We start from the raw sequence: 13,391 nt of genomic DNA on the forward strand, positions 1-13,391 counted from the left end.
CATACATCTAAATCAAATAAAATAAAAATAAAGCCTCAAGGCGTATTTTCAGTCTTACAATAAATCATTTTTGGTTAGGTTCCCGATGTGCTGTGATCCAGTACCGCATCATCGGACTTGTCAAGTCTTTACAAATTACTTTAAGAATGCTATTACTAGAGTCACGTATATATATTATTCCTCTGCTGACAAATGGTTAGCTTTTTAAATAAGACGATAACAATTTATCTACACATATTATTTCAAAAATACAAGTATTATTTCGATTATAATTTAAATTTTGATTCGTTATAATAAAAAATACCATATTGTTATTTTTATTCCTGGGACTGAAAATTAAGTTTTTTTATTGTGTTTTTATGTAATATGTAAACAATAATTATGTAAAGTTTTAATACTGAATCAGAAATTCAAAAAATAATGGAATTGAAATAATTTATTTACCTATTACACTCGAATTGTATAAAAACATAATATTAAAATACATTACATTTTAATAACGCCAACTCAGAAAACTACATATCTAACCACCATATACCTACCACCCTGTAAATTATAGTTATTTTTGCATACAATACGATAATAACAATTAAGTAACCAATGAACTTGACACCAACCTACTTGCAATGACGAATGCCCTGCGCTTGCGATTATAATATTGTATGTATTCATTTATCTTAACAAGCGAGGCGCAAGCTTACAGATTCTGTGGATGCGGTATCTTAAAGTTGTTACTTTGTAAACATTTACACAAGAAAACAAAAATATATAATAGATTTTGTTATAATTATTATTAATTTATTTAATGTAAAAAAAAATATAATGTATCAATGTTTCGAAGATATATAGATAAGAAATTAATTATAATTACTAACCGAAACCAATTTCCAGTTGTACATATGAATTTCATACATAAAAAAATCTTGTTCTTTTAAAAAATAATGTTAATAGGTATTTTGGCTTTTTAAGTAAATTGAAATATGATATAATGCAAAATGTTTTACAAAATGTTTGCCTTTGAAAACACATAAGTATGTGTTTTTTTGTTTTTAACAAAAGTTGCGTTTACTTCAACAAAATAAATTTTAGTGTACGAATAAATTTTGATTAACGGTTCATCATTTATTGTACATATACAATGACAGAAAATAATTTCTTGTATCTGTCTTTGCTCGGAAAAGTGCCTTCTCCAAATAAGCTCATTTTTACTCCCAAACTGATACCTCAAGTACGCATTGCGTTCTCTCATTGTCGAATTTTGGGCAGAGCCGGTATAAATACCGGGCCAAGACCGTGGACAGTTAGATTCGTCTGTTCCTTTGCATCGAATAAACATGAAGACCATTGTAAGTCACGGGTTTTTATGAAAATTATTCGTTGTTCACATTTTCGAAAATATTAACATTTTTAAGTAATACTTACTGAAAACATTAAAGTGAAATTTACTTAGAACAATTATAATTCGGGATGTTTCTGTGATAAGGAATTCCGATTTAAATTGAATTCTTAACCCCTAAATGGAGTTATAAGTTTTATGTATCTGTGTATCTGTATCATCGTAGCTGACAAACTGCTGAGCCGATTTAGATCAATTCTTTTTCTTTATTTAAAAGATAATTTAATAGAGTATTCTTAGGCATGTTTGCCAAATGTATATTCAACCGGTTGGAGACGAGATGAGATGATGCCAGTAACCTCCGTGTCGGAGATTTATTAAATTTTCAATTTGATTTACTTGTATTAATTGTAATGGTGATTTCAATTAAATTTACAAATAACATTATACCTTGATAAAGTTTATTACATTTATCAGATCATTTTAGCTTTCAAAACAAATATTTTTCACAGTTTGGCAGACTATTTAAACAGTTTACGTACTGCTTTGTTCATTAAATTAATATGAACACACCTAAATATAAAAATATCTAATTAACTTCACTTCCACAGGTTGCATTCACCGCCCTCCTGGCATGCGCCGCGGCCGCCCCCGGCCTTCTGGTCACCCACGAGACTCCAGTCGTGGCTACTGTCCACGCCGCTCCAGTGGTCCACTCCGTACCAGTCTTAGCCGCTAAGACCACTATCACCAAGAGCAGCCAAGTGGTCAACCACGGCACTCCTCTCGTCCATGCTCCTGTTGTTCATGCCGTGCACGCCGCGCCTGTTGTTCATACCGTACATGCCGCGCCTGTTGTTCATGCTGTACACGCCGCCCCAGTGGTCCTCAAAACTGCTCCAGTGGCTGTAGCTCACACCAGCTCAGTCGTCCATCATGCCCCAGTCGTCAAGGCCTTGCCAGTTATCGCTGTCCATCATTGAAGATGATTATAGTAAATTAAATAAATTATTACCTCCGTAATTTTCTTTTCGTTATTATTTAATTTTGTTGGTCACCTTATAAATTTTAACTAGCTATTGCGATGTCCGCTAAAAGAAGTCTATATTACTTTCTATCTTCCAAAACATACAAAATTACTTTTTGATATGAAAGAAGGAAGAACAAACTAATATTTTAACGTTTATAGTAATAGTATGAATGAAAGCCTTCATTTGATTTTTTTTTTAATATAATGCATCATTTCCAGCACATTACCTTGCAACCTATGATCACATTATATTCTATATAATGTGTTAATTAATTTGTGCGATATTTAAATGCTTACAAATGCAAATGAACTTAATGCTGAAAGTTTTAAAAAACATTCTTACAAGGAGCTTTCCATAATTTGAATCGTTCAAAACTGAATAATGTTTACAGAATTTAAATAAGTTTCAGCGATTACACAATAAAATTAAATTTTAGCTGGAGCTCGATTCTCAAATATAGCTTGAATAGATTAGAATATTCATTTGATTTTGAGCCTCACAAATTAATGTTGACAGTTGCTTTTTGTGATTCCAATTGCCAGTTACGTAATTCAAAGTTAATTGTTTGAATTTTCATTAATTTCATTCAAGAGATTCGCATCGGAATCTGATGAGTTCCTTGTCGCTTGCTTCTTAATTTGGATGACAATTTTAATTAGCAAGATTGATCAAATATTATTTACTTACAACTATGTATATAGCGTAAATAACTTTGGAATCGGAATATTTTTAAGATATACAAAAATAATCAATCTTTAACTCGATATTTTTCTTTGTAATTACTCTACCCGTTTAAAGTAAATGGAATGTCGTTTTAGCATTCTTAACTTTAAAAGAAACAGGTAAAATATCAGTAAAATATATGAATTCAGAACAGTAAGGTTGAAGTTAATTTTCAAGACATATCATGTATTACTTAACAAGAGTAAGTCTCGAAAAAATTTAATATTCTTTAAAGAAAACACTTTTGAAATTTAAGTTCTAATCAAATCTAGAATATTAAAATATAGTGAGTTTTTGTACAAAGTCGACCAATCCACAAATTTTATCATGATCACCCGTGAATGGTCAGTATTATCCGCTACATCAAAAGATAATTCCAAATTACAGCAAAATGCAGATACAATGTTATAAATTTAACTTCAAACATTGCGTCACTTAATGCATAAAGCATGTAATTCGATGAATTCATGCCATAAATAGCAAAGCACATCTGTCTCTTCGCCTCACCAGGCATTCTAGCTTGTCGGCAAAAGCGGCAAGACAGCGCGATGCGGCGTAATGCATAACACCAAAATAATATGTACTTGTGGTACTTAAATTATATCACTGTTATTAATCTAATATCGAGTATTGGAGCATCCCACCCCTCAATTAGGACGCGAGGTAAAATATTTTTTAATGACATGATATTCACTTAACGGGCAATGTACTATCATGATAATCATTGCCATCCATTTTATCTTTTTGGTGCTAACGAATGTGTAATGTGCTTGCCTATGAACCGAGAGGTCCCGGGTTCGGTCCCCGGTTGGGTCATGATGGAAAATGATCTTTTTCTGATTGGCCCGGGTCTTGAATGTTTATCTATATATGTATACGTTATAAAATATAGTATCGTTGAGTTAGTATCCCATAACACAAGTCTCGAACTTACTTTGGGGCTAGCTCAAGCTGTGTGATTTGTCTTAATATATATTATTTTATATATAACTTGTTATTTGATGAGCAAGTAGATAACAAGTTACACCAAATGAATAAACGTTTATGCAAAGAAGTATATTGCCATTGATTTATCAATAAGAGCCAATAAGGTTAACTTTGAATTTAAAGAAAATAAATCCAGATAATTTGTATTGATTATGAGGAACTTCCATCAATATTACTATACTTTTAAATAGAAATATGACTGACATAGATATACATACACTGACTGTCCAGTTACAGTTTTAAATACTATGAATTGAATGTAATACTGAGTAAGCTTTCGTAACAATATAATTGGTGTGTTTATATCTCGCATTCTGAGGCGTTTCGACGAAACCCAAGTATTTAGACAGATTCCATGCCATACATAGACACATACATGTATGGAAAAAGTTTAAACTGCAGATATATATGAAGAGCAATGGAGTATCTGTCAGTTAGTTCACCCGCTTCTATTCAGTTAGCCGTTTGGGAATTGACGAAAATATCCGAAAATGCAGCGTTTTGTAAGTGTGCCGTGTTTTTACATTTGCTTGCGACATTTTCTTTAGAGATTTTATTTTTATAAGTTGTTTTTAAAAGGGGTAATATTTCATTGTCTTTATCCACTGGATAAAATTGCCATTAAAAGAAACGACTGGCTTTAGTTGTAGTGGCTTTTTTAAAATTTGAATAAAGTTTTGTGAAGGAAATGAAACATATGGAATTGTTTTTTGGCGTAAAGAAAATACTATTTATTTAATAAGCATATTTCGGGGTTACTTCAGTGGTTCATCTAAAATGCTGCTATACTTCTTGCAGCTTCAATTATTGATTGATTATTGATTGTAATGTAAATAAATGGTATTTTTGTAACTTTTCATTATAGTCTAGGTACATATTTTAAATTACTCTTGAACTTATCGTCTGTCTCTGTGCCAAATGTGATCAAAATCGGTACACTAGTTTTTAAGTTTATTCATCTTTTTGTACTAGCGGCGCGCACTGGCTTCGCTTAGATAAAATCATAATCAACTATGTACCTGTACCTCCTCTTGAATTATTCTATGTCGGGACAGACAAACAGCGGGAAGCGACTTGGTTTTATGCTATGTGATATATAGTGATTCCAGAAACGTAACTTTACAGTTAATAATATACCCTGCAGTACAATATCTTGTCAAAAGTAGAATCTTATGACAAAACATTCGTGCCTGTTTGCTAATTTTCCCTCTCTTTCATGGACTCACGTGACAAGTCAGACTGCCACAATTTTGTACTTGTGATTATACTGCAATTATATTTCCACTAAATGGTCGGAAAATTCAAGATTAATCATTCACATTTTTATTACTTTTGTCTGAATTTTACGCACTGGTATATTTTATATTATTCTTGAGAAACCATATCATAAAAAAATCTATTAGATATATTTTTTTGACTAGACAGATGTACCTCACGTCCTCATTAAAAAAGAGAGAGATGTATCAAAAATAAGGAAAATATCCTAATTATTATAACATAAAGAATCATCAAAGTAGGATAGACATGAAAGTAAACTAAATGTTGTAATATAAATAAAATATTACATCATTTTCCAATTTATCATACGACATTGAGGTTGTTTATTTGGTACTATGATATCCAATGACTTCAATCAATGCTTTCTCATTAGATTATTTTATTTGTTATTAAATGTGTGTTTCAAAATTTACCTAGAAAGGTACTATACTAATTTACCTCAAAATCAAATAGTTAATTCATAAATTAGATATTCACAGGCACTTTTCCAGGTAAATTATTAAATTGAATACTATTTCTCAAAAAGTTACATACTACCAACTGGCATTTAGAACGACCACTGCTGAGAAGAAATGAACAAAGAAACTCAAAGAAACAGTGTTCGCCGCTACCATGTCAGAAGAGCTTGCCGTTATTGCTTATATTTATTTTATCTCACGTCAAATTATCCTGCATGGCCCACTGTGCACGAGATAATCGTGGATTTTCAATTAATTGGCTGTTGATCGTATATAAAGTTCATGATTAGTAAAAGAAAATGTATAAATAAAAAAAAATCTATATTCCAGGTACTCCTCTGCTTCCTGGCTGCAGCCCTGGCGGCGCCTGCGCCGGCCCCCAAACCAGTGGTGGTGTACCCCCCCGTGCTGCACGCCCCCCTGCACTACCCCGCGCCCCTGGTGCACCACGCCCCCCTGGTACACTCGCCCATCATCCATCCAGCGCCAATAGTAGCGTCTCCCGTGAGCACTCTGTATAGAAGCCCTTTATTGCCAAGTCCATTTTTACCTACTGTGTTCTAAAATAACGCCGATTGATGATATGATTTTGTGGGAACCTTTGTAAACTGCACGCCAGCAGCAACTTAATCTTCTATGCTAAACTAGTATCACAGGCAGAAGAAATCTTAGATTCTTAAATACCAATCTGTATTATAAACATGTGAAGGTGATATGATGACAATGATTATATCTGTATTCATTATTTCCTCTCATGAAAATCCAAAGTCAAAGTTTCCCATAAAACAATGTCATGCGAACTAAAAATGTCGTCTTGATTTTCGGAAATTGTAAAGTGTAATGTTTTAGTTCCTCGCTGAAAATAAAGTAAATGCAGAAAGTTGTGTTTATTTTTATTTCATTCATACAAAATGCTATGCTAACCACTTCCCAATAGGCGGGTCGCATGCCTGTGTATGGGAAAAATTCCACTTAGTTCTTTAAAATGTATATCATTTGCTGATAGTTAACTAGAATCAAAAAACTACAAGGAAATAAATACTCACGATAGTTGTACGGTGTATAACAAAAATCGCAGTATGAAGTCTCAAAGGCACATAAGGAACCAGTCGCTGGTACCGGCAAAATATTATTTTAAATACACAATATATTTTCTTTATTTAACGAAAAGCACATTTTATTGAGTAAAAAAATGTTTCGTCATGTGTTGAGGTTCATTCATCGTTTATTTATTCGCAAAACATCACGAAAAGACCCTTTGAAAGCTGCTCCAAGAAAAAATTTGGTGTGTTTTCATATTTTACCAAAACTCTAATTCGGTATAGAATATATTCATTCATTCACCTCACCTACGTGATAAACGATACGTTTACAAAAGGTACGACATCCCTTTTTAGTGTTATGTTTATCAAAAGTTAAATATAACCCTTATGAACACTTCGTTGTCTATCTGTCCGTCTGTTAAGACCCTTTTTCAAAAGGATGCTTAGATTCTTGGTAAAACATCGTGTCCAGGATTAATGTTTTACTGGCCACCGATAGAAAAGAAAGACATTGTTTTATTCTTGATTTAAATATTTTTTCACACAATGACAGATACAAATATTACCGCCGATTTGCTTGTATGTGATTTTTGATAAATTCATTGTTAATTTGAAAAAGTTATTATAATTTCATTTAATTACCACTATATAGTTTTATTTATTGCTGACCAAAGATTTTGGCCATTTGGTCCTTTGAGTTGGATAAATATTAGCGGCAAAAATTACTTGGTGAAAGTGTAGTGGTACACTATTGTAACGCATCAATATTTTGTGGCAACATACATTGTTGTCGGGCTTCGGACCGCTTGTGTACAAGGATAGCAAAGGAAAGAACGGTCAAGAAGAGGATTGAGCGTTACAGAGTGAGGAATACGGCGGCCGGGAGTTCGATTCCCGGAGGAAATAATTTGCGTTCTGAGCAAAAAGGCCAAGCTGTTTGGATTAAAGTTTGGTTGTGAGCTGAGCTTGCAACGAGCTAAATATTAGTGAGTGAATGCAAGTGAAATATTGTAATTCGATTTTACTTAATATAGTTACAAAGGAAGTCCAAGAAGTGTTAATCATTGTGGTGTGTCGGATTCGAGCAGTGATTCTTCGTAAATAAACTTTTGGACGTATACTATTACTTGTATAGTATAATTTAACTTTAACTTTTGTATAATTTGGTAGTTTTCTACTTACTTGTTATTTGTACGCAATATATGAACTTAGTGAATAGGTGTACTGTGTGTATATTGATTGTGTGATTGACTGCTTTTGCGAATATTAATTTATTCTTTAAGTAAAGATGGAATCTTTATTAGCTATTCAAAATGATGTTAAACAAAAAATCTGCAGAGGCAGTATTAATTACAAAAAGAGTCCTAAGGACCGTGTAACAGTTCCATACTTAGAGATTAGGTTGGAACAATTAGAGCAGCAGTGGGCACAGTTCCACAGCACACACACTAATTTAATATCTACAGTTAAGGAGTCTGAATTGCAAAATTCCGATTATTATAAAAATAGTATTTATGACGAGGTTGAGGACGTGTATATGGAGTACAAAACTGATTTAAAACAGGTATTATTTGAATTAACTAGATCTAGGGATACTAAGGTCCAGCCTGAATATAGCAGTGATAGCGACTCAACTAGTAAGGTAGTTTTATTATTTAAAAGGCCATTTGAAAGGAGAAGCGGAACAGCTGTTACGCAATGTACAGGTTACTTCCGATAGCTACGCCTGTAGTTGGAGAAAATTGGAAAATATGTACAATCATAAGAAATATATAGCTTCTGGTATATTAAATTGTTTATTGAATCAAAAGACGTTGACTAACGAATCGGCTTCTGATATTAAGAGGTTAGTCAGTACAACATCTGATTGTTTGGATTCAATGAAAACTTTAGGTATAGATGTCTCTAGTTGGGATATACTAATTGTACATATTATTAGTTCTAAACTGGATAAAGATACCCGGAAGGCTTGGGAATTAATGGTATCCTCAGATTCTTCAGATAAGTTTCCTACCTATGAACAATTTACTGAATTTTTAACTAGTCGTTTTCGAGGTTTAGAATCATTAGAGTTTAAATCTAAACAGCAACATGTTCATAGAGTGACATCTCTCCATGTAAGAGAGGTGAAGGAGTTTGTGTGTCCATATTGTACAGAAAATCATAGATTAAGTTTATGTACAAAGTTTCGTAAACAGCCCAACGACTCACGTCGTAACTTTGCCAAAGAGAAGGGCTTGTGTTATATGTGTTTAAGCTCAAACCATACAGCTCGCTTATGTAAATATATGTCTAAGTGTGTAATTTGTAAAAGACGACACCATATTTTACTTCACCCTAGTGGTGGATTTGGGTCTAATGGTAAAGACCGAATTGGAGGTATGGGAGATGATTCGTCGTCAAAAAATAATACAGTCCATAAAGAAGATGTGGTTATTAAACCTTTTAATAGAAATGCTGGAACAGTTCAGCCTACAATATCTTGCCTTTCGACAGGGGACTGTAACAAAACAGTTCTATTAAGCACAGCTGTTGTAAACGCTGTGTCGAAGGCAGGTACACAAAGGTCAGTTAGGTGCCTAGTGGAACAAGGATCCCAGGGATCATTCTTAACGGAAAGAATGGTACAATTGCTAGGTTTAAAGAAAACTTATTCAAAACATCTTATCACAGGTGTAGGTGGGGACAGTAAAGTCCAGTCAAATTGTACGGTGTCATTTAGGTTACAGTCTAGGATCGATCCTAGTTATGATTTGGCGGTCAAAGCTCATGTGCTTAGGTCGATCACAACATTTATCCCGACAACGACGGTAGCCAAAGTTGAGTGGGAAAATGTCAATCTGGCCGACCCCTTTTATTACAGCCCTAATGAAGTGGATATGTTATTAGGTGCTGAGGTGTACAGTAAAATACTAAATTTAGGAATGAAGAGAGATTCTACAGGATCACTAATTGCTCAAAACACATCGTTTGGATGGATTGTTTCGGGAATTGCCGATATAGTTTATCCACACGTGCACTCACATGCATCAGTTCGGCAATCTAAAAGCTGGAGGAAAACGAATCCTTCTGTGAGTAAGAAATTGTATTCGAATACGTCAGTTCGTTCGTGTAATTGGTCATCCAATTTCCTAGGTGTTGAGAGTGATCCAGTGTTCCCTATGCCTTACAAGCACACTAGCCAAGTTAGTGGATTTAATAGATTCTGTAGAATTCCTCCAAATGTTATAAATAGTATTAATATGGAAGCGAACTGTACAAATAAATATGTCAATTGTTTTAGTTAGAAATACAGAAATAACAGTTACATAGATAAATAAGAATTGTTTAATTATATAAGAAATATTGGTGATTTATTACTCACATTGCATATTTGAGACTTCACATTAATTTGTGACTCACATTGCATATTTAAGAGCTATCAGCTCAACCAATATATAGTTTTTAGTTTATATAGAATACATTGTAGTTATATCCTATAGTCCTAGTAGGTGCAATTTGTGCTGTTCACTAGATAGTTTGTTTTGTTAATTTCCATCTTGCATATTTGTGTATGTCCCTGCATGGTGGGCGGTAGAGAAGGACATTCCTTCAGGATGTCCTTGGTGGGCGGTATGTCCAGGATTAATGTTTTACTGGCCACCGATAGAAAAAAAAGACATTGTTTTATTCTTGATTTAAATATTTTTTCACACAATGACAGATACAAATATTACCGCCGATTTGCTTGTATGTGATTTTTGATAAATTCATTGTTAATTTGAAAAAGTTATTATAATTTCATTTAATTACCACTATATAGTTTTATTTATTGCTGACCAAAGATTTTGGCCACATCGCCATCCAAACATTGATAATTATTATATATTTTCCCATTGATTTAAATCTTAAGTCCTAGTAGTTTTATATGTAGCTCAAAATATATGTTAAGATATTTAAATTGCACATTTTTTACTATATACTCAGTACGTGGAATTCAACATCTTCTAAAAGAAGTGAACAGACTAAATCTGTGAAATAAGAACGAAAATTTTCGACTTTCTTTCGCTCAGCTGATCGCCCAATTGGTATGGGAGGCCAAAATTTGTCATATTTTGACCATCCGTGTCTGCTGGTCTCAAAATTTCGCAATGTAAACAATAACAGGTATGTATTATTTAACTTATTTTGCGGGATATATTTATTTTTAGGTCACCGTTCAGACCTCACTCAACGTTCGAGCCGGGTCGGCTAAAATTGATTGACAAGTTTTATTATTTTGTCAATTTGTCCACAAAATTTTTTAGCTCTTCGGAATTTTATGAGAGACTGCGTTATACTCGTATGGTAAGGAATAATTTTTGAAATAAAAACAATGCATTTTAAATAAGTAAAATTCATTATGCACAAATTGGAATCTGCAAAGGTTCAGGTAATTATTCTAATCTATACATATAATAAAATTGTAAATAGGATATGTCTGTAAAGAGATACTATTTTGGGGGGGTTTAGTGGGACTAATAGAAGCCAAATTTGTTTTTTTTTTTTCAAGTTTTTTGTCTGTATCTCTGTAAGTTTGTTCGTGAATCACAGAAAAACTACTGATGATGATACTAATTACTGATAGAATTTTATACTATTATCATATTTGTATAGCGGATGGTTTAGATCAATATTAGAAAATCTTTTATTTTAAATCCCCATACGCATGTAGGTACTGACAATGAAATATTCCAATAAAAGCCAGTCTCAAAATAGTTCTTTCTTCGTAAAATACTTGTACTTTTATTTCATCTCGATAGGCGTGAAAGTCTCTTTGACCGCTGCTATTTTTTCACTTGTTTACGTTCAATGACTTGAGAAATATAACGTAATTACATTAAGCAAACAAAGAGCCACTATACCTGAAACAGCAAATTAAATTTTTTACTCTCATTACAGATTTTTCACTTTGGGGGTACAATAGGGGTTGAAAGTTTGTATGAAACATCGTCGTTTTTTTTTGGTGAGACATATATTTTACTTAAATTTTGTGATTGAAAGTAATAATAATGCAACAAATGAATTAAAATATTCCTTCCTCGCACTTTGGTGGTGAAATTGGGGTTGAAATTATACCAATCTTCATATATTTATGAATTAGTTTACGTTTGCAATCACTAAAATGTCTATGAAGAACAATTTTCTAAATAAATGCTATGATCAAATGAAATTATTTAAGGTCGGTTTTGTTTACCGAGAGACATTGTTTCAGTTTCAGCCAATAGCCACAGGCGCCGATAGATCTCCTGTCGCTATCGTAACTAAATCTGACACGAGATAAAAGCCTGTCTTGTACTGATGTATTTTTAGAATAAGCTGATGGATAATACAAACAATAATAGATAACACCAAACCTTAGATGCCTTTATAAGGACATATTATACTTACATTTTGTTAAGTTGGTTATAAATAATTAAGATCCAACGACGTTAATTAAAGTCTTTGAAAAAAATGTGGGGTGTAGTAATTGAGCCGATTCTTCTTCACCACCTCTTTGGAAGTCGGCAGGTAGTCTTTATTGACGTCAATAAATGGTGTACTTTTCAGCTTAAAATAAAGATTTTTTAACTATATTACCCAATCAACCAGTGTTGTGTTTCACTACTATTTGCTCTAATAAGACTATAATATCTCCATCATATTTTTTTCAGCCACCGAGAGTCCATAGCTGGATAATTGGACATAGCTATGGATTTAAGGTAAGAAGCCATACCCCTACGGCTTTGATCAGGTTAACTAACCACCTGGTCGTTGGGTGTCCTACGCTGCGTTTTCTGGTTAATGGTCACTTTTCTATCTCATATGTTCTCCGCACCACCCGCACTCCGCACCATTAAAGCTAAGGTGCTGAAATATGCTATCTTTATTTATTTATTTATTAAGTCACTCACTGCGCTAACAGTTGCCCAAGGCGTGCAGTGAGCCAAAAATATACATTAATTATTATTATATGACAAATAATTTATACACGCACACAAAAATTGTCTCAAATTGTCATGGAATATATCCACGCAAGGTAATTGAGCAGTTGCAGAGCACGGCGTTGAGAAGCGATACGGCCCGGTTAATGGGCGCGTGCCTAGCGGTGCACGAGTGGATCGCTAGGCACTCACGATCACGCAACTGACGGTACATACAAAATTTTTTTTATAGCGCAGACGCGTATATGCTAATATGCTATATAAATATTATTTTTTATTGTAGATCGTTACAATTATGATGATAAATATGTAATGGTTGTCGAAGACGGTGCGGCGAACTGGCGAAAAGAAATACGAAAGCGGGCCCTGGATTCCGTTTGTTTACGGCTGCAGAAGTAATTGGAAAATTGTTCAAATAACAGAGAGTCTTTCTTCCTATAGGGAATATTTTCAAATAATTCAAAATAAATACTTAGACTACACCTGATCAAGGGTCGCTGTAACTGTGAAATTAATGAACAATTACTTTTATCTCCGTGTGGCTCTGAGAGCAAAAGCCGGTCTAATGGACACACGTCTCATTGAACGTAATT

At 33.4% G+C, this 13,391-nt stretch overlaps 3 protein-coding genes across 3 annotated transcripts in view; 2 read left to right on the forward strand and 1 right to left on the reverse strand.

Moving 5' to 3' along the window:
- Positions 1–13,391, reverse strand: part of LOC128672519 (neuropeptide SIFamide receptor-like) — a 121,683-nt gene that overhangs the window by 14,242 nt on the left and 94,050 nt on the right. The window lies entirely within an intron of this gene.
- On the forward strand, positions 1,307–2,359 carry LOC128672520 (larval/pupal cuticle protein H1C-like). Its single transcript, XM_053749735.1, has 2 exons — positions 1,307–1,346; positions 1,948–2,359. Exons 1-2 carry the CDS (start codon positions 1,335–1,337, stop codon positions 2,317–2,319), a joined length of 384 nt encoding a protein of 127 aa, XP_053605710.1. The 5' UTR covers positions 1,307–1,334; the 3' UTR covers positions 2,320–2,359.
- Positions 4,509–6,687, forward strand: LOC128672522 (uncharacterized). Its single transcript, XM_053749737.2, has 2 exons — positions 4,509–4,580; positions 6,144–6,687. The coding sequence occupies exons 1-2, from the start codon at positions 4,569–4,571 to the stop codon at positions 6,375–6,377; spliced, it is 246 nt and encodes an 81-aa protein (XP_053605712.1). The 5' UTR covers positions 4,509–4,568; the 3' UTR covers positions 6,378–6,687.

The sequence above is a fragment of the Plodia interpunctella genome, chromosome 9, assembly GCF_027563975.2.
Source record: "Plodia interpunctella isolate USDA-ARS_2022_Savannah chromosome 9, ilPloInte3.2, whole genome shotgun sequence".
Lineage (NCBI taxonomy): Eukaryota > Metazoa > Arthropoda > Insecta > Lepidoptera > Pyralidae > Plodia > Plodia interpunctella.